The sequence below is a fragment of the Penicillium soppii genome (assembly GCF_028829465.1).
Source record: "Penicillium soppii strain IBT 18220 chromosome Unknown utg000005l, whole genome shotgun sequence".
Lineage (NCBI taxonomy): Eukaryota > Fungi > Ascomycota > Eurotiomycetes > Eurotiales > Aspergillaceae > Penicillium > Penicillium soppii.
Genome location: NW_026643235.1, coordinates 2,996,239 through 3,017,543, shown reverse-complemented (window position 1 = coordinate 3,017,543; position 21,305 = coordinate 2,996,239). Strand labels below are relative to the sequence as shown.

At 48.6% G+C, this 21,305-nt stretch overlaps 7 protein-coding genes across 7 annotated transcripts; 5 read left to right on the top strand and 2 right to left on the bottom strand.

The window, feature by feature from the left end:
* Positions 1–1,159: 1,159 nt before the first annotated feature.
* On the top strand, positions 1,160–2,173 carry N7529_006575 (Vacuolar protein sorting-associated protein 62; the record flags this gene model as incomplete). The annotated part of the gene is made up of 4 exons (XM_057242102.1): positions 1,160–1,455; positions 1,506–1,562; positions 1,610–1,771; positions 1,822–2,173. The coding sequence occupies 4 exons, from the start codon at positions 1,160–1,162 to the stop codon at positions 2,171–2,173; spliced, it is 867 nt and encodes a 288-aa protein (XP_057097461.1).
* A 2,128-nt stretch (positions 2,174–4,301) lies between these two features.
* aspE (septin) lies at positions 4,302–5,939 on the top strand (the record flags this gene model as incomplete). The annotated part of the gene is made up of 2 exons (XM_057242101.1): positions 4,302–4,759; positions 4,814–5,939. The coding sequence occupies 2 exons, from the start codon at positions 4,302–4,304 to the stop codon at positions 5,937–5,939; spliced, it is 1,584 nt and encodes a 527-aa protein (XP_057097460.1).
* Positions 5,940–6,563: 624 nt separating this feature from the next.
* anxc4 (annexin ANXC4) lies at positions 6,564–9,113 on the top strand (the record flags this gene model as incomplete). The annotated part of the gene is made up of 3 exons (XM_057242100.1): positions 6,564–7,670; positions 7,727–8,743; positions 8,823–9,113. The coding sequence occupies 3 exons, from the start codon at positions 6,564–6,566 to the stop codon at positions 9,111–9,113; spliced, it is 2,415 nt and encodes an 804-aa protein (XP_057097459.1).
* A 364-nt stretch (positions 9,114–9,477) lies between these two features.
* On the bottom strand, positions 9,478–10,569 carry N7529_006572 (uncharacterized protein; the record flags this gene model as incomplete). Its single annotated transcript, XM_057242099.1, has 1 exon — positions 9,478–10,569. The coding sequence occupies one exon, from the start codon at positions 10,567–10,569 to the stop codon at positions 9,478–9,480; it is 1,092 nt and encodes a 363-aa protein (XP_057097458.1).
* A 1,119-nt stretch (positions 10,570–11,688) lies between these two features.
* N7529_006571 (uncharacterized protein) lies at positions 11,689–12,039 on the top strand (the record flags this gene model as incomplete). Its single annotated transcript, XM_057242098.1, has 1 exon — positions 11,689–12,039. One exon carries the CDS (start codon positions 11,689–11,691, stop codon positions 12,037–12,039), a length of 351 nt encoding a protein of 116 aa, XP_057097457.1.
* A 2,635-nt stretch (positions 12,040–14,674) lies between these two features.
* On the top strand, positions 14,675–17,066 carry gta1 (glutaminase GtaA; the record flags this gene model as incomplete). The annotated part of the gene is made up of 7 exons (XM_057242097.1): positions 14,675–14,868; positions 14,934–15,226; positions 15,278–16,301; positions 16,355–16,557; positions 16,608–16,751; positions 16,807–16,942; positions 16,997–17,066. The coding sequence occupies 7 exons, from the start codon at positions 14,675–14,677 to the stop codon at positions 17,064–17,066; spliced, it is 2,064 nt and encodes a 687-aa protein (XP_057097456.1).
* Positions 17,067–17,692: 626 nt separating this feature from the next.
* On the bottom strand, positions 17,693–19,564 carry cps1 (Gly-Xaa carboxypeptidase; the record flags this gene model as incomplete). The annotated part of the gene is made up of 3 exons (XM_057242096.1): positions 17,693–17,736; positions 17,798–19,134; positions 19,206–19,564. 3 exons carry the CDS (start codon positions 19,562–19,564, stop codon positions 17,693–17,695), a joined length of 1,740 nt encoding a protein of 579 aa, XP_057097455.1.
* Positions 19,565–21,305: the final 1,741 nt, after the last annotated feature.

Genomic DNA, 21,305 nt, shown 5'->3' with positions numbered 1-21,305 from the left:
CAGGTAATTGGCACTATAGTGGCTGGCTTAATAGGAAAATGGCATGTCATAACCCGTTTCGGCTATAGATAGATAGTAGATACAAGGGTCTTCTTTCGCTCGGTCAGCGCATGGACCCATTTTGGACGCCTAGAATAAATGCCCAAAACGAACGTCTCTCGGAGACTTGACACAACATGGATGGCAAGATATGGACATTCTGATCGCAGTACCAAAGAAAATACATTTGACCCTAAAAATACCATCGCAAAATTGCTGGCAAGGTAAACAATTTCCCCAACATGAATCATCGTCATGAGGGCTCTGCTGGCAGGTGACCTTGTCACTCAGTGGTAAACAGCAATATAGAGTGCTGATCTTCAGCCATGCAGTGTTGGTTTTTAGTCTGCACCCTCCTGATGACGAGCCACAGCTCAAATATGTTGTGGTGTCCATGTGTTTGCGTGTCCGTAGGCCCGAGCTAGTGTTCACATTCCTCGCGGGTTGCATACCTCACCCCGGAGGGTAAAGCAGGTAAACAGGCACAGAAATCTCACCCTGCTACAAAATTGCTACCCACCTCAAAATAAAATCGTCGGTCGCGCCTTTTTGTCCAATTTTAAGATATCAAGTGGCGCTACTGTGATCTGCTGCTCAGAATACTGGCATGATCCCAGCCGAGGAGACCACTCATCACTGGACATCCGTGGTATCAAGCAAATTACGAGGACTTCTCAAACAAATGCGATGATTGTGGATTCTGATTGCTCGAGCTGCTTTTGTTCAACTGATCTTTGCCCTGGTATATACTCTGCATCTCTAGCAATAATTCTTTGGACTTCGACCCGGTGACAGTGTCATGCTGATTGTCAGTACATATTTAGCTAAAGCCTCGGTAAATAGACAGAAATCTCTACATAGGAACTATAAGAGTTCTGCCGAGATATCTTTGATCGCAAGTACCCTCACCACACAATATGTGCCACCTTATGTCAATGGCACTCGTTGCCCTAATTTCAATCCAACCTGTATATGGTTCGATCACTCACAGTGCTACACCAAGTGTCCCGCAATATGTGTTAGATTATGGTAAGCTCCACTGCAACAATATTTCCGGTCCCAGGATCTTAATCTCGACCCAACAGCACCCCTAGTCTGGCTCCATAGCCAGGAAACATACATGCCAAGCGATATCCAGCAACAGCTCGACCACACCGTGCCATATGTCAACTGGACATCGATTAAGGGCGTTCAATCTCCCTTGACCCTCAACAATCTCGACACATTGAACAATCTAGGCAATACCAGTGTTTATCTCACTTCTCCGAACGGTATCGATGCCAAGCCGCAACCAACCTGGCTCCGAGGAATAATTCCAGACAAAGATGGGCGGATAGGAAACGGCAGAGGATGTGCGATTATTGTCGCAGATCGTGGAAACGGGACGGTCGATGCCTTTTACTTTTATTTCTATGCGTGGGTTCTCCGCGGTATCCTGGCGTTGTATTCTCGCTGACCATTCCCAGATACAATAAGGGCGATAAGGTATTCGGAATGGAGTTTGGCGATCACATTGGCGACTGGTTAGTGCATGAAAATCTGGTAAAGACCTTTTAATTAAATTCCACAGGGAACACAACATGATTCGCTTCACAAAGGGCCAACCGACAGCCGTCTGGTACAGCCAACACGCCAGTGGCCAGGCATTCACATATCACGCCCTCGAAAAGAAAGGCAAGCGGCCATACTCTTTCTCCGGGAATGGCACTCACGCCAACTATGCAACATCAGGGTAATTAATCCAAGCTTCAAATATTGAATATGAAGACTGACAGACACAAGCCAACACGACCACACAATCCCGGGTGTGAACCTTCCCGCAGGATTCTTGATGGACTACACAGATCGTGGTGTTCTATGGGACCCCACTCTCAACGCTTACTTCTACACGTACGACTCCCAAACAGCAGGGTTTGAAGCTGTTGATCCCGGAGACCCAGTGGCATGGTTGAATTTCAATGGGAAATGGGGAGACGACCAGCCGCCTGGTGAGCCGGAGATCTTCGGTGAGGCGAAGTATGTTGGCGGTCCTAATGGTCCGAAGTTCAAAGGCTTGGAACGAAAGTTGGTGTGTCCGTCTAAGCCGTGCATTGTGCTTCCGTTTAGGATTTGGTCTGGGAATTCGACTGCGTAATTAAAGATGGGGATATGTATATGTTTGTTTTCGGGACTACAGAATACCTAGGTATATACGGAGAGTTTGATAATGGGCCTGGAATCCCATGTACTTCGTTAATCTAGATTGAAATTGAATCAGATAAACTCGGAAAAATTATTATTATTATAGCAGTTCGGGGACCATACAAACAAGGTCTCGCCAAATTCTTCCCGTTAGCTTTTCTTTACTGTTCCTCTTTCCGGTAGTTCCTGCAGAGGCAATCCGCCCCACTACAATGTATCCACTGCGGTCCTGGCACGTGCGAAGCAGGGATTGTACAATTTCTTAAGGAGATAATGAACATAATCGATAGAATAATGTATAGTGTTTTGATAAATTGTGTCTAGCAAGTCCAATACTGTATGTTGGAGAGAACAATGACAGGTGCAGATCAGAGAGCCCAAATCCCATGAGAAATCAATAGTTCATCGCGTCCCATTCACCGTTTGGTTAGCCCCACGCGTCTCCGGGATATGATATGCTTCTTTCGCATTATGAGATCTCCCACGCTTAAATTTATCATGTTTCAGAACTTGGCAGACATGGCTATTGGGGCTTATTTTGGATATGGTAATCAAACAGCTTACACTAGTGTGATCAGACGCGTTAGGTGCATTCGGTTGGCAAAATTGCCTTGTAGCCTCTCGGTGCTCGGCTCATCCTTTGAGTAATCCTATTGGGTGTTTCCAAGGTTGTGGGATATGGCTGACCTCTGTTTTGCCTGTCGCGGATGCTTAAGCTTATTCCAGGTGTTACAATATTGAAATTAGCCTTGGAGATCATGTACTACTCGTAAAGTTGCACTCAAACAAGACAAACAAAACGAACAAGGACTTTGAGTCGGGATGCAAACAGGTCAAACAAACATCATCCATCCATGGTTCAAAGCACAATAACCTCTACATACGTGTGTGTACTTGTCCATATTCTACTTTGTCTCTTCATGCTTTGATATCTCTTTCTCCAAGATATTCAAGCATCAGTGGTCTCATATTTGAGTCTTCTCCAATAAGATTGCGGAAAAAAGACAAACCTCTCTCAGATTAACTCAAACAGCAAGTGGAGACCTTCAAAAAACGGCCCCTGGCGCTATGCACGTACCAGATCCAGGAGGCCACGAGATGAAAAACAACGTGCATCAAACCATGTGTTCAAACATGTCAAGTTTCCGATAATATCAGACTTGAATACTGACTTTCTCCTCTATCCATTCTTGATACATCTCTTTCTCCCGATTCAGCTGGCAAGTAACATTCATCGACCAAGGCACTTCCCGTCTGGCCCTAGCTGCCCATTGGCGTGGGACGAACCGGCGCTCATAATCCATACAGCCGACAGCACCAAGCTCCTTGTGGAGACAACGCCCGGCTCTGGGCTCTCGACCGGAATTGACTGTTTTTACCCCTGAATTTCCTCAAAAGAGATAAATAAATATGAACAATTTGAGGGGGACTTTTGTTTTTTCTATGATCGCCATTGCTTGGATACGAAACCCCCGAACTTCCCCTGGTAGTACAGTTAATTAAAAAAAAACATAATCTCTCTATTTCTTCTTTCCTCCACCTCTCTCCTTTCTTTCTCCAAGCGCCGCTGTTGCTGGACGCTGTGAGCAGGTCAATTTCGCAATTTCACTAAAAATCAAAACCAAACAAAAAAAGAGGGAACTTTGTTTCTTAGTCCCAATTTCAATTCAACACGACAAAATACCCACTGGTTGGGAGCTTTTGATATTTTTGATATCTTTCCACCCTCGCTTACTCACTTGCTACAAATACATTCGTTTGAAATCGAATATCGAATTGTATTGGATCTTTTGTCTCGGGTTTCGAATTGCTCCAATACCTGAACATTCAATTGTAACAATTGGATTTCTCGATAATACCTTTTCTCGTATTTCATTGGTAAGTTCTGATTTCTATACCCCTGACCCTGGCATATATGGGGTTTTGGATACCATACAATGTCGATTTGAATAGATCGACAGAGTAGAGCTCCAGAACTAAAACGCAATCAACATGAAACACGGGATTCCATTTAATTAAGAAAAGCGTGACCTAATGTAAGCAAAAAAAAAAGAACAGACAAACCAAAAAAAACGAAGAAGATGGCGGACCCAACCACTACGCGCCTGCCTGATGCGATAGACCGCCGCACCTCTCTTGGATTCCTTCGTCGTTCTAAATCCACCGAGCCCCTGGGAGAACGCAAATCCTCTGGTTCTCGCAAGAAGATGACAAAGACTCAAGCCATGGAGGATGAACTGCGTCGTCAGCGCGAGTCTTACGCCCCTAAAGTTCCTCCCCGCTTGCCTGATCTTTCCCCCGCTCCCCAACTGGAAACCTTTGGAGGCGAAGAACGCGATAAGATCGACCCCGTCCCCCGCCCTCAATCTGGTCTTGCCACTACGCCCACCATGGCTGGTTCAATTACCAATGTGATTGATCCTTATGCGCGCACAGAGAGCATGACCCATCGTGGTCGTTACAGCTACGCCAGCAGTGCTAACAGCACCGTCAACAGCCCGCGCCGTGTGCGCCGTCGCAAGGATCCTACCTCCTACAAGTAAGTCGCGAGAGATAATGTTTACTTCTTAAAAACATCGCTAATAGACTGTAGTGTGCTTGTCATTGGCGCCCGTAACTCGGGCAAAACCTCGTTCCTTAACTTTCTCCGCAGTGCTCTGACTATGCCCGCCCATAAGCACCCCTCGCGCACCCCCGAGGAGGTCGAAGAGCTGGAGCGCCAAACCTCCGCCTGGGAAGGATTCACGGCGCAATACTTGGAAACCGAGTTCGATGGAGAGCGTGTCGGACTTACCCTTTGGGACTCGGTGGGTCTTGAGCGCAATATCGCAGATCTCCAACTGCGTGGCGTGACAGGCTTCTTGGAGAGCAAGTTTGAGGAGACGCTTGCCGAGGAGATGAAGGTGATCCGTTCTCCCGGTGCCCGCGATACCCATATCCACTGCACTTTCTTACTGCTGGACCCCGTTCGTCTCGATGAGAATATGGCCGCAGCCGAGCGTGCCACCAATGGTGCATCCAAGGCTTCTGATTCTCCTATCACTGGAATCCTGGACGATAATCTGGATTTGCAGGTCTTGCGCACGGTCCTGGGCAAGACTACCGTGGTGCCGGTTATCAGCAAGGCGGATACCATCACTTCCGCCCATATGCAGTATCTCCGCAAGGCGGTTTGGAACAGTTTGAAGCAGGCCAACATTGACCCCCTCGAAATCCTGACCTTGGAAGACCAGGAGGAGTACACCTCATCGGAAAGCGGGGATGAAGACGAAATCTCAGCGCCCGAAAAGGAGTCGAGCGAGACCACAGAGGCCGGTGAAGCCAAAGAAACCGAGACCGCGGAGGCAACCATCCCCGCATCGCCATCGCAGCTGAGCCAAGGCACCCGCGGATCCAACGCCTCCCAAGCCGCCAACCAGCACGTTCCATTCTCGATCCTGTCTCCCGACCCGCATTCCCTCGCCGCTGGCGACAAACCAGTCGGTCGGCGGTTCCCCTGGGGCTTCGCAGACCCATATGATGCCGAGCATTGTGACTTTGTACGCTTGAAGGACTCCGTTTTCTCCGACTGGCGCTCTGAGCTGCGGGAGGCCAGCCGCGTGATCTGGTATGAGCGCTGGAGAACTAACCGCCTCAATCGCAATGGACAACCAATTCCGTCCCAGAAGCAGATCTATGGTGGTCGCAAGGGACCTGGTGATGGCCGTCGCACACGGTAAACGGCCTTTGTTCTTTCACAGTTTTCTCTTCCCGCTCATACCCCCATTCTTCGCGGCCTCGCATCTTGTTAGGCTTCTTTTATGTCATACCTTCTGTTTCAGCTGTCATTTGACCAAACGTTTCGAGACCCGGAACTTGTACTAGTGCGTCTCTTAATTTCTGCACAGTAATTCGATCATACAATGTAGTCTCTGCACTTTTTAATCTAGCACATTACATTGTAGACAAGTAAATAATCGCCAAAAGTATCTTGGTTCGGCTTAAGTTGCAATCTCACGCGCATTGGCTCCAAGTGCCTGCGGCTGAAGGACGATCTTCAGCTCAGCAGTACATTGAACCAATAGAAGGCATGAATACCTTTTGGGGGCCGCTGAAGAAGCAGGTGCTAGCTTATATATTTTGGTGTTGAAATAGAATACGAGAACGCCTTTTTAATTCCTTTTTCCTCTTCTCTTTTTATTTTCTAGAGACAAACAGTGAATGGCCTAGACGAGGGATTCAACGCACAAAAGCTTTTTGTGCGACTCAGGCCAAACAGAAATAGTACCTACATTGTACTCCAGACAGATTCTATATCCGAACAAAACAAACAGACACCGGAGGTCCACAATTGAACCCAAACAATGTCGCTCCAAGTAAACGACCCACGGTCGCGCACCCGTTCCAAATCCCCTGGTCGCAGCCGCGAACGCTCCCGGTCGCGCGACAGCCGAGTGCCCTCCCCCTCACCCTCCCGCTCCCGTGTCGAAACCCCACGCTACACTCCAGACGAACAAGCTGAATTTGACCGCCAATACAAGTCTCGCAACGACTACCGCCGCGATGCACCAGAGCCGCACAGCGTCATCTCCCGAGAGCCCAGAGAGCCCAGAGACATTCGCTACGACGTGACCCGCCCCGGCTCAGACGAGGACAAGCGTCGCGATCATGCCGACAGATACAAACGCCGCGACGACCGCTACGACCATTCCGATGACGAGCGCATCCCCCGCCGCGAGTATCCTGCGGCTCCTGCTGCGACGCGGCCGCCTCGCAGACGCTCGCCGGATCGTGGAAGTCGCGTGGACGACTCCGATGACTCAATTGATGACGAGTTAGCGTATGGTGATGCGCCGGGTGCTCACCCTAGCTATGCGCGACCGGGGATGTTCAAGTATGGGCAGTCCACCCAAAAGCCTGCCCAGCATGCGCGGCCGAAGCCTTACCCCAGTGCTGATATAGACTGGGCTTCTGTTCCTGAGTGCGAGCGCCCGGGTTTCGTGCCGCCTTCTTCGCGCGCCGATACCGCTTCTATGCCTGGTGCTTTCCCACCTGCTTCGGGGTATACTGGTTCTGGGGTGTCTGCGCCTGTCTTCCCGACTCCGCACTATTCGGCTACCGGTGCGCCGTCGGTTCCGTATGGCTCTGGTCCTGGCTATGCGCCGTCGCATTATCCCACCGCTTCGGCGAGTGATAACAAGTACCCGCCGACTTCGTCTGTGTACGCCGACCTTGGCACATTTCAGTACGCACAGGTCGACCCTAATGTGAGGTATACTTCGGCGCCGGACCATGTCTCCAGGTCGCAGCAACCGCAATCGCAGCCTCAACACCAGCCCCCGCCTCAGCCGCAGCATAAGGACCCGTATATGTACAGCCTTGGGCCGCAGGTTGTGGAGATCGCGCCTGGTGGAAGTCGGTCTGAAGCCCGCCCTCACAGCCTCTCTGTGTCGTCATCCAACACCCTGGCAGTGGGCGGAGCTAGTGCAAGCCATGCCGGACACCCCCGGCTAGTCCGCTCCTCGAGCCATACCACGGTACATACCAGTCAATCTCGCCGATGCCAACGCAGATTGTGGTCCCATCCATCCGTGACGACGACATTTCCGACTTCGAACCCCTCGATGGAGGTTCCTCAAACTCAGAATCCGGCCGTCGCAGAAAGCACCGCTCGCACTCCTCCGTGAACGAAAAAGACCGCCCCCGCAGCAGCAAAGATAAAGAGCGAGGTTCCGACCGCGACGACAAACGCAGACTGACGGCTCACAACCACACGCACACCCGCCACGACTCATCCTCATCCATTGCAGCCGACTCAATGGTCGTCATCTCCCCAACAAGCGGCCGCAAACGCGTCTCCTTCTACGATGCCGCCGCCGACGCAGCAGCAATGCAAGCAGCCCTAAACCACACCCGCAACATAGACAACAAAACTCTCATCCAAATCCTCCCCCGCCTCTCAAGCGACGAAATGATCCTACTCCGCCAGGAATACAAGTCCCGCGTCCGCATGCAGGGAAAAGGCATAAATATCGCTAAACACCTCCGCCTCAAACTCGGCAGCTCCTCCTTCGCCAAAGTCTGCTACGCCACCGCCCTCGGCCGCTGGGAATCAGAAGCCTACTGGGCAAACTGCTACTACCAAGCGGGCACATCCCGCCGCGAACTCCTCATCGAGTCCCTGATGGGTCGCTCGAACGCTGCAATCCATGAAATCAAAAACTCCTTCCGCGATACCCGCTACGACAATAGTCTTGAGAAATGCATGCGTGCTGAGCTGAGAGCCGATAAATTTCGTATGGCCATCTTGCTCGCGCTGGAGGGCCATCGCCAGGATGATCGCGAGCCGCTGGATACCAGACTCGTTCGTCAGGACGTGCAGGATTTGCATCGCGCACTTGTGCGCGAGGGCGGCGAGACTGCCATGATTGAGATTATAGTTTTGCGGTCTGATAACCATTTGCGAGAGGTGATGAGCGCGTATGAGGATAACTACCGGAACAACTTCGCCCGGTCTATGATTCAGAAGTCGCAGAACTTGGTGGTATGTTTCCCTCTCTTCCTCTTATTTCTTTCTGTTCTTTTCGTTTTTTTGTTTTCGTCTTCTAACAGTTCCTATTCAGGGTGAAACCCTCGCCCACATCATCAACGGCGCAATCAACCGTCCCATGCGCGACGCCCTGCTCCTCCACCAGGCTCTGCGCGAATCGCGCAGTGGTCGCGAGCGCTCCGAGCTACTGATCTCGCGGCTTGTCCGGCTTCACTGGGAACCTAGACATCTGGCCCTAGTGAAGACGAACTATCGCCGGAGATACGGCGAGCGGCTGGAAGAGGCTATTGCGGAGGAGATCTTGTCTTTGAATGGCGGTCAGGACTGGGGGGAGTTCTGTATTGAGTTGGCGCGTAGTGCGTGATGAGTGCGTATATGATATGGCGGGCTGGCTTCTGCTGGTTTCTTGCTTGTGGATCCTGTCTGTGCTGGGCTAGGGCTTGGTACTTCCGTTCCTTCTAATGTTATGATTTTATGTACTTGTTGATAGCTTTAGTTGTATATGCATGTTTCATCCTACTGAGGTTTTGGTCTTGGTTCTACTTGCAATAGCTGCGGGGAAAGTGGCTGCATCGGTTCTATGTAGGACTGCGTTCTTAGATCATCCCAATCACATCTTACTACGTTCGCTAATAACATACTCTAGCTAAAACAACACAAATATCAGACGAGACTCTTGTCCGAAATCATAAATACATGTTAAAGCAAAATTCGTCCCCGAACATCCTTCAACCTCGCCTCAACCTCTTCTTGAAGAAACCATACCTCTCCCTCCTGAAAACAATAGTAGCCAGAGCATTCGCACCCAACTGCACACCGGCAATCCCAACAACAACAAAAACAAGTAACAAAGGCCCCAGAATAGAAAACACCGTGAACCCATACGAAGCATTCTGAAAAGCCTGACTACTTTGCAACCTCTCCGTTCCAAGCCCAACCTGCATAGCCGTCAAGACGAGCGCAATATACACCGTCATAGCTGTGATGGGCGTCAAGTACGCGTGGAACAGCTCCTGGAAAGTCTGGTACTTTGGTCTGTATCCACGGATGAAACTGCCCCGGACACAGAAGTATATTTTGTTTAGACGTGAGAGGCGCAGCTCGCCATATCTATAGCGCGGATTTATCTTGTCGAGACAGATTACGTCGTTTTTCAGCAAGTTTTGGACTAACGCCGACCACTGGGGCCATGTTAGGGTGTCGGGGAGGAGGCTGTGCTGTTTCGCGATGAGGAAATCGCTTGGGTATTGGATCAGCGCTATGTAGGAGTTTAGGAAGCCTAGGGCTGATTGGCTGAGGGTTGAGCATGGGCAGGGGATGTTGGTGTTGGTTTTAGTGTTGGTTTTGGTGTTGGTCTCAGATTCAGTGTTTGTTTGGTTGAGTTGGTGCGTGAATGATGTGTTGAGAGATCCATTGTTTTCACTATGGCAGCAGTAACACCCGGAGATATTCTCATTACATAGTAATTGCGTAGACCAAAATCGAGAATCGAGGAGGTACTGCGGTAGTGGTTTGATGTGGATGCGTCTTCCTGGCCCCCAGATTAAGTGCATGTCGACTTTTTCATCCAGAATTATTTGTCGAGATACCGATATCTGGTAGTTCAATGGCCTGGGCGGCATCGGCCGCCCTGCTAGCCAAAGATATTCTTGGATGTCATTGAGGCGCTGGACTGAAAGATCCAACTCTAAGAATTTCGAGATGTCGTCGAGTGGGGCATGAAATAACAAATTATCATCTCTAAATGATGCTGGTAGCACGTCCTCGAGTTTGTCCGTGATCCGTGTGGTTGGACTAAACAATTTGTCAATATTAGACATCGGATTTCTCAGTGGTTGGTTGTCTTTTGTGGTCGTTGGGCGTGAAGAAAATAATGGTGAGATTGTGGCTGAGGCTGAGGCGATTTGCATGCTGGATAGGGGGCTGATGCTATACGAATTAGCGAATGGACATCCCTACCATGGCATCAGGTAATTTGGAAACAAATTGAGTGCCAATTCTCCGGGTTGTGACATTTAGCGCCCGTACTAATTACAAGTGGTTGTGTTGACTTTCTGTTTTCGCCCTTGTTACCCTGCGTCGTCAAATGCAGTATTCCATGACAGGAGGGAAGCGCAATAAGTCAACCTTGGAAGGCATTGTTCGAGGGTATTAAGTAAACAGACCAATCTTAACTTAATAAACAATCGCCCAGATGCTCTTTGTACTCTGATCATTATCATTGTATCATTCCCGACCGCTTGCAATGGCCAAATCCTCCAGGAGCAAACAACGGGATAAGGAAGATAGGAAAAGAAGAGATATGTCAACCACCTGTCCGGAGTCGCCCCTCGGCACCCGGGAGAAGGAAACATAAGGCAAGTCTTTCAAGGCCCTCCTAACAAAGATATCCTGGCCGGTGTCCATGCTTCGGAGTCGTCGCGACCACACGTGTTTGAGATGCCCATAGATGACTTGACATATAACGTCTGTAATCTTCCGTTGTTGGCAAAGAACCTTTGTCAAGTCCATAACTTCAATCAAGTTTCCAAAATCTCTATAGAATTGCCAGCGACGTCGCGCTCAATGGTGACTATATTGTTGCACCACTAGAAAGATGGCAACGTCCTTCGGCTCTGCCATTAATCAACTGCCACTGGCCTCTTTATAGCCAAGCTCATTACTATCCTCTTACTGAGATTGAAGTGGATGGCAAACATACGATAGTACTTCGCGACGATAACTATACCCTTCCGCGAGCTCTGGAAAGAAATCCCCCAGACAATCCGGTTATTGCATACTATATAGGGTTGACTGACTACTGGGCACCCGAGATCAATAAACTGGCCTAGTGGGTGCTCGCAAGTTTGGCCAAGAGTTTTTCTGCACAAAGCTATCAAAATTTTGTCTCTGCAATCGGGGCTTGTATTCTGTGCGCCCCCAGAAACAGCACAGTTTTCATGGGCGACCTATTGCAAATCGCCGAGCAAGAGTTCCACATAGGAATTCTAGGGCTGGATATTCACAATCCCAGTGGATATGTTACTGGGGTTCGATTGTCGGGCCCGGAGGAGGAAATTGAAACTTCACCAAAGAGACTCCATCTTATAGTCGATGTTGAATCCGACGCGCAAGAACTTTCTCTCCGCTGGAAAGACGAAAAGCTGGGCGCTGTTTATTGTACAGACTATGAGGATCACACCTTCCTGCGGGCTGCAGCTGTGGAAAATAACAACACCAACATATTTGGGGCTCTGAAAAAATCAACTTGGGCTTTCCCGTCAATTGTAACTGGTGTCCTCTCAACCTAGACTAAAGATATGGTGTTGGCAGCAATCTACCGGCAACGGAACTGTAGGTTGACAGAACTAGTATTTCAAGATCACTACTAACATTTGCTCTCATAGATTCTGTTCTTCCGGATATATTCGAGCTTGTTACTATCTCGGGGACTTGCGATTCATCCGCTCGAAGAACGAAATGACCCGCAAAGGTATTTTGATTACTTTCTGTGTCTATATAAGCATGATCGGCACTAATATTTCGTATCAACCAGATTTCACGGATCGAGTAAATGAATACTCGACAATTCTGCCTCCCACATGGGGTAAAAACAGTTTCTGCGTCGCCAAAGACAGAAGCACAAGGATCCATCGATCCTCCAGGCGCTGGAGTCAGGAATATATCCAATTCTTGATGAAAAAAAGACACCCAGAGATGAAGATTACTAGATTTTTGATCCTCTTTTTACCTGCCGGATCGACCATCAGGGAACCATGTCCCAGGTCTTCATTGATGTGGGCCACGTTGATGTAGATCCCTGATTTCAGGTGCCTATCTAAAATTGATTGCTTTCGTTGCTCCTTTTAACGACAATACGTCGTTTACTTCTGCTCATGATGTTTAGGTCAGCTGGTACATACAGCTTGCTTCCCAAGGACTTTATTCCATTTCTCGTCACGAGCTTTCATTTGTACATATTTAATTGGAAGGGACGCCCGGGTGAGATTGGGGAGTTATCATGTGGATTGAGGGGACATATAAAGGCTTGACTTTCTTTCGATCATGTGCGAGCATAAGTGCTTGGATTTGGGGGGTCACTACTTCCAAGGCTGATCGTCGGTAATATAGAAGCTTAGTATCTCCAGGGGTAAGTTTACATGCCCAATAAAGAACCCTGGACTTAGTCTTCTGCCTTCTATGCTTAGATGATTAAAACAATGCGCATAAATGCACATGTGGATACTTTAATGGGCCGGAAGGACCCCCTGGAAATCCCATTCATCCATATCCAGTCACTAGTAATATGCGATTCCACCTTGTAGAAACAACCGAAGACCCGAGCGCACTTTATTGAATCTATGGTGTAACCTATGAAGCACATACTACGATTTGATGCATCTCACCGTGAGGGGTGGACTCGGAGATAGTATAGCGAGAATAATACGCTTCGGACAAACGGACACCGAAAGAATATACTGCAATTATTCATTCCCTGCCTTTTTACTGAAGTCTATTGAAATTACATGTGGTAAAAAGCCTACATTGAACCCAAGAGAGTCGACATATCAGCAAGGAGGGCTCAAGGAAGTGTAGTGGGTCTAGAACGACCAACCACACATATTTACACTCAGTTGTACTCATCTACGTGGCGCACGCGACTCCATGCAATCAACATATGATGCATGCATCACAGGCGTGTCTGGGACTGATGGGGTTTAATTGAAGGTTTATTTTCTTCTTGATCTCCGATCGGGCTGTCAGACAGGGCCCACCAAAAAGCTGACGCGTAGAAACTAAATCCCCTGCAAGGGGAGTCTCTTTGATTTGAGACCTTGATAAATATCATGGGCAATCCTCTAATTTACTGCAGGTTCCCGCAATCGCCCTTATTACAGATACTGTGATTCTTAGAAGTACATGCTTTTATTCTTCTTCACTTTTGAATACCACGATGATGCTCTGCTGATCGCCATTTCCCCGCAAATTGTCGGTCACTGAATATCAGAGGCCTGATATCATTTATGCATTAGATCACCTAAAGCCGACTACCGAAATGTCCGCATGATATAATCACGAAGGGCACACGCTTGGCACTTCTCCTGAATCAAGGCCCTATTTGCCCTGATGGACCTATTGGCGATTATTTTCAAACCACCGGTTCTTTTTCTTCTGCAGCCCATAGTTGTTACCTTTTTCCACAATTCTTACTTTCTCCACACTTTTATTTGCGCCATGCATTTGTGTGGTCCGTCATCTGCAAGGCGCGCACCGAACCAAAAGAGTCAGATTGCTCCGATGCTCTCGTACACTGGCGCCACTCATTTCGTCGATCCGCATAGACCGCTGCTTGTCTTCCATGCGACCTGAGAGTATGCCGTTTCTCCCGAGATTTGCTAGACCGCGACTTTATGCCCACTTTTAACTTTGGATATGATCCATATCAGGTAAATCCCCGTCTCCGCCATTTCTAATGCCTTTCCACTCGAGCCCCTGTCTTGACCCCCCTAACATCATTTTATCACTTTGTTGCCCCTCTTAGAATGAAATTTGTTGAATCCATCTGGGCTCTGACGGAGGTCAGCCGAGTAGCACACCTGAAATCCATCCAGACATGCATGTCTGCTGCTACCTGGCTTCATGCTAAGCCGCTTAAAGTATCCCCCGTAGAAAGCAAAGCACATTCTGGCATGCGGGTCCATGGAGCACTTTTGGCCCTCCACCCCCTCTCTTGGTAGATTGAGCTCGACTATAAGTATGTCCCGGCATTCCTGTCCTGTAAACACAACGCCGATCCCTGTCTTCAGCTGTGCCAATATAGTTCCGAGCAGCCAGGTTCCGAATAGCTAATCTCCTTTTGTTGAAAATAAATAATAGGACGGTTTTGCTCCTGCATTGACTTCTTGAAATTTCCCAACCCTCCCCCCCCGGCCTAACACTGTCATCATGCAGCTGTATCGCCTCGGTCTGCTGGTCGCCTCCTTGGTGACCTCTATTGGAGCCCAGTCCACCTTTACGCCTGCTCGACCTCCTGCTATACCGCTCGCTGTCAGGTCGCCGTATCTCAGCACATGGCTTGATGCAGGAAGTGATGGTGGGAATGGTGGCTACTTGGCTGGTCAATGGCCTGTTTTCTGGCAGTGCGTTGCTCTATATTGTTGTTTGATGTCAAATCAGAACCGTTTTGTTAATGTCTCGTAAACAGAAACCAAGTTACTGGGTGGACTGGCATGATCCGTGTTGACGGCAATGTTTATACTTGGATGGGCTTGCCCGGGTCTAAGACGGTCAATCAGACCGCTTACGAGTATACTTCGACTAAGAGCATCTTCACTATGAACGTGGAGAACAAGCTGGAGATGAACATTACTTTCTTGTCGCCTATCACACCTGACGATTTCAAGCGCCAGTCACTTGTCTTCTCATATCTTAATGTCGAGGTCTCTTCTCTTGATGGCCAGGAGCATGATGTTCAAGTATATGCGGATATCTCTGCAGGTTGGTTACATTCAATTCAGTTCTTACACGCAGTGGCTAATATTATGATAGAGTGGGTATCGGGTGACCGAAATACAATTGCAGAATGGGATTATGATACAATTGACGGTGTTGCATACCATAAAGTTTACCGACAGACTCAGCTGGCATTCTCCCAGAACAATGAACAGGGCGAATGGGGTAACTGGTACTGGGCCACCGACGACTCTGACAGCATGACCCACCAGTCCGGTGCCGATACTGTTGTTCGTGGAGAATTTGCCACGAATGGAAAACTCACCAACAATGGCGATACCAACTTCCGAGCGATCTCTTCAACCTGGCCCGTTTTCGGGTTCTCATCTGATCTGGGTTCGGTCAGCTCATCGCCCGTGAGCACCCTGTTTTCGCTCGGTCTGACACAAGATGAGGCTATTCAATTTGAAGGCGCCTCTGCTTACTCCCCGGTACCATCATTGTGGAAGAGTTACTTCGATACCGAATTGGATGCGCTCTCGTTCTTCCACAAGGACTATAGCCAATCTAGCGAGCTTACAACTTCCTTTGATAATAGAGTGGCTGAAGACTCGATTGCCACCGCTGGCCAGGACTATCTCACTATTACGTCGCTCTCGGTTCGGCAGGCGTTCGGCGCTACCCAGCTTTGTGGAACGGAGGACAAGATGTATCTGTTCCTGAAGGAAATCTCTTCCGATGGAAACATGAACACCGTCGATGTTATCTTCCCAGCCTACCCAATTTTCTTATACACCAACCCTGCTTTGCTCAGACTGGTTCTTGATCCACTGTTCGAGAACCAAGAAGCTAAAAAATATCCCCATGACTATTCTATGCACGATATGGGCTCATCTTACCCCAATGCTACGGGCCACTCCGATGGCAGTGACGAGAAAATGCCCCTAGAAGAGTGCGGAGATATGCTCATCATGACTCTAGCCTACGCGCAGAAGGCCGGCGACACCGATTATTTGAACCTCCACTATGATCTTCTCAAGCAGTGGACCAGCTATTTGGTTGAAGATTCCCTCTACCCTGCCAACCAAATTTCTACCGATGACTTTGCCGGTTCATTGGCGTAAGCGACCCTCTCTCTTCAAGTCTCTGTTCAAAATTAATCGGCACAATTAGCAACCAAACCAACCTAGCGCTCAAGGGCATGATTGGTATTCAGGCCATGGCTGTCATTGCCAACCAAACCGGCCACAGCGACGATGCTGCTAACTATTCAAGTATTGCTCATGACTATATCACACAATGGCAGGAACTGGCTATTGCCAAGGATGCTAGCCCGCCTCGAACGACTTTGTCGTACGGTGATTCCACTAGCCATGGTAAGTTCAACTCTCTGAGCTAGAATTCCACATTGCTTACAAATTCATAGGTCTACTCTACAACCTGTTTGCCGATGCTCAGCTGGGCTTGGATCTAGTTCCGCAGTCTGTCTATCAAATGCAAAGCGACTTCTACCCCACTGTCGCTAACAAGTACGGTGTGCCTCTGGACACTCGCCATACTTACACCAAGGGTAAGGAATCTTGCTTTAGTATCTTGTGATCTCATGATTTCTGACAATCAGATAGGCGACTGGGAATGCTTCACCGCAGCCATTACTTCGGGTGACACCCGAACAATGTTCATCAAAGACCTTGCTACTTGGATTAACGAGACCCCAACCAACCGACCTCTCACAGATTTATACGACACCGTGTCAGGAAAGTAAGTCTAGCTACTCATGGGCCTCAATTCTTATCTCTTACTAATGGTTCTAAGTTACCCTCAAAACACTTTCGTTGCTCGCCCTGTCATTGGCGGATCATTCGCGCCGCTGCTTATCCGCTAGCGAATCCCTTCGTTTCTTGTTCATTCATTTTTCTTCTTTTCCTTTGTACCTTCCAAAAGACCCTCGTTTAGAACTTCGAATCTGGTATAGGTATAGCCAGAGTTACTGGAAGACGCACTGGATACCTCCGCTTTGTTGACTCAAGGATTGATCATGTCTTCTTTTGTCTATACCCATCCATAGTCCTTTCATTTGGTCTGGGCTTTGTGAGTTTTGTTGAGCTACCCGCGCGAGAATTATTCTGAGTAGTTGTTGGTTCTCTCAGCAATGCAGAAATTTGTCGCTCTACACTAAAACAGCAATTTGTTCCCATCCCATGCTTAGGTTACCTAATAGGCATTGGATCAAATAGGATGCACTTTTAGTTTAAATAAGGTGTGTGGCTAGTTACCACACTTGGCACTGAATATTCATATGTTCGATGGTATATCTTTATGAACAATGACAGGAACTACCTAGGTAGGGGCGTTAGTAGGTCATGAGGACCAGAAGGCCCTTCCTCTGTCCAGTGGTAGCATCAGCTGGGTCCTTTTGTGGTAGGCAAGTCTTGAACGTTCAATTTGGTTTTTGGAACCATTGTATATATGCAAGTCAAGATACCTCGCAATGAGACGTGAGACCCATTTCTACTCAGACCTCTCATCCCAATTATCGAAAGACCGAATCAGATCTGAACGCACAGGTCAGTTAAGTTTAACTGGAAAACAAGAGAAAACGAAGGAAAAACAAACCGTAATAGAGCATCATGCCCTCCAAATGCACATCCAGATGAATCCGTTCGTCCACAGTGTGGATGTTCAGCGTTCCACCAGCACGCGACGGACTCCAACGGTAAATGTTCTCCGAGAGGGACCAGTAGAACCGAGTGTCCGTGTTGCCAGTCATGACATCGCCAGTGACAACAACGGTTGGCTTAGTTCTGGAATCTGACTTGGCAATAGGGTTCGAGTGAGACTCGAATACACTGCGTGCAACACCAGCGAAATGAGCCCACACCTTCGAGGTAAGCGGGTCTGTGGATGAGATTGGTGCAGGAGAGAGGGGTTCACTGAGAGGGTGCAGGGTAAGAGTGCGATCGCTCACATCTCCCTCCGTGGCAGAGTCCACGCCGGGGAAGGCAACCCGCAGGGTAAGATTGTGCTGTTCTGCAATAGGGCTGATGATTCGCACAGCACGCTCACGCAGCTCATCAGGTGTCTGATGCAGCGCCACACGGTAGTTCATGACAGCCGAGATCTTCTCCGGGAGAGCATTTACCTTGACACCACCGTGGATCAGGTCTGCAGCCTGTGAGGTCTGCATGGTGTAACGGACAGCGGGACCGCGAGAACTAGCCACGGCCTCGCCAAGAGCGGCGGGATCATTTGCTGCCAACTTGTCGGATAACCAGGCTTCAACGTGGTCAGGTGAATACCGTGCCTGGCACTGCAGCATGCCGTGTGCTGGGTGGTTGGTATCCAGCCAGGCGGGGAATAGCTCCTTATGCTCGAGGTTATAAATGATTTCAGCCATGATGCCAATACCAGTGTGCGCTGGTGGGATGGAACTGTGGCCACCGGGAACAGCGATATCAATGATCAGGTCAAGACTACCCTTTTCACCAACAGCCGGGAGAGCATACAAGACCTCGCTGTTGGAATCGGATTCTCCGCCAAGGCTTTGCAGTCCCATGCCACCCTCATCGAGAATAAACTCGAAGGAATCCTTACCATACTTCTTCTCCAGTGCTGCTGATATTGCGCCAGCGCCGAGGAAACCATGCGATTCCTCGTCGAATCCGAATGCGAACAAGACTGTGCGCTGTGGCTTCCAGTCCTGCGACAGTAGGTCCTCAACCACGGACATCAGTCCGATGAGAACATTTTTGCAGTCGCTTGAGCCACGGCCCCAGATCCACTCGCCGTCAAAGACACCCGCGAATGGCGGGTGCGTCCAGTCAGACGGGTCGTCAATTGGGACAACATCCTGATGCGCCATGAAGAGGAGCGGCTTGCGTGTGGTATCAACACCCTCAAAGGTGAAGACTAGACCAAGGCGATTGATGTGCTCAACCGTGGCATGCTTGTGTCTGTGTTGCTTATTTAGTATTTCTTTTGGTTGATGAAAAGTGGGCACTGCTTGAAGCTAAGAGGTTCTTACACTAGAGGGAACAACTCCTCGAGAAGCTCCTGGAACTTGACAACCGGCTCGAATGCCTCATCGTACGGGTCCGTAGCGAAGTCACCCACTGTTGTTGGGATTTGAACCGCACGAGAGAGTCGCTCTGCCTGGCGTGCACGGAATGCCTCGTCGGAGAGGAAAATTTGCGACGAGTGCAAGCCGTCTTTAGGTGTGCTCACCTTTGGTGGCTGGGGACATGCTTCCTGCACCGAAGGTTTGGATACTAGCGGGTTATAATAGCCGCCCACTAAGTTGCCGGGGGAGAGAAGCTGCTGTGTGGGGATATTTAGGGCAAGCGAGGGCGCGGCGGCCAGGCCGAGAAGAGCGAGGGTTTTCATGGTGAGATAATTTGAAGGGTCCAAGATGGAATTATCCAAAATCTCGTATAATGACCTGAGGGGATTCACCATAGCTTATGAAGAGCACGTCAAGGGTATCTTATCTCCCCCTCAGCTCGGCTGGCGGCCCTTACCGTTGGCGAATTGCCCAATCAGGGCTGCCGCTTTGCCGAGTTGGGGGAATCATGTAGCATTGGCCGATCACTGTTGGGGTTGACAGATCTGTTTGAGGAGTTGAATTAACAGCGGGTTGTATTTCATGAGAAGATAAGTTTATAAGACTATGGAAAGGTAAGAATAAACGCCCAAACGCCTTCAAATGTTTAATCTACTTACCCCTCGGCGTTTTCCTGATTTGGAATAGTCTATATGGTACCTGACAGAGCAACGAAATCAAATATTGAAACGAAGTCTCCGATAACTCTGCAACATCCTACAGTAATTATGCTGTAATCGAAGTAAAAGAGCTCACGGGGCCCACAGTAGCAATTGCATGTAAAGATCCAAGCATTGCTGTCAATTCTGAGATAAGAAGACGTTGAAATACAATCAAGAACCTTTTGCGATTTGAAAACTCGTTTTTGACACTGTGTTATTCCTAGTTCTATACATTTTCTTCATTGCTATTTGATTAAATGCAAGACACTGCGTAGAATATCCTACTCTGGAAGTATATTCACAATCTACGACCTAAATTGTACAAAGGCTGTAATTATGCATTACCTGACATCTCCTTAAAAAATTAGGGATGAAACCCGAAACATGGGTCCCTCTAATCTGTGGGGTCCATAGCGTGGGTAATCTTCTCCCATTACCTTCCGTGTCGTCCCAGCAGTGATATGTGCTGTTTGATGCATCGCAGATAACGATGTCAATGCCTTTCTCGGAACAAGCCAGCTGTGAGATTTTCTTTATTGCCGGTATGATTTGTGTTACTTGTTTCTTTCAGTCCATATGGGCGATCACCTTGGACATACTCCCCCACCGTCCTAATAGAAGTAATGCAAAATTGATCCTTTTGCGGTCGATGTACTTTGTTTACCCTTTTGAGAAAACCAGATGGGAATCAGAAGACCTTTTTAATCCAAGCGAGCTTGAAATAACTGGGCCCTATCTCTTTACTGATGGTTTCAACACGAGAACTACGGAGTAGAATGTGTTTACTTATCGGCGCTATATTTCGCACGCAGTCGTAGTTCCATTGATCTTGAAATGGGCCAAATGCACACAAGCTAGCTAATTACCTGTATGAAGAGCTATCTGTTACAAAGTAGATCAGAACATGGATTTGGAACTTGTACCTATGATTTGATGATAGACGACACGCATACTCGGTTAGGCAACGCTACAGGGCGATAGATCACCAACTGGCCTAAGAGGAGCATGTTTGTTACCTATGCAATATTGTGAAAAATCCATCCCAGTGACCTTTGAAAAGTCCAGGGTAAAGAACATCGCAATTATACTTACCATCTAGGCAATCCAATCATGACACATGTCTGCCCCCCACCTGCGCGAATTTGTATCTCCTGGGCCAAATTTGAGATTCTTGACTTAAGTCCATTTACGCATCTTACCAGAGAGCCCGGGTACAAAAAGATGTGAAAAAGGGGGAAAAGTGGGATGGGATTTGTTTCAACGAAGAACAATTTAGATGCAGGTGAACCTGACAAATAAGGCACTGAACTCGGAAGCCTCGGCTCAACCGTGGAACCAAATAGAGTCTATCTCGTAGCTGAAT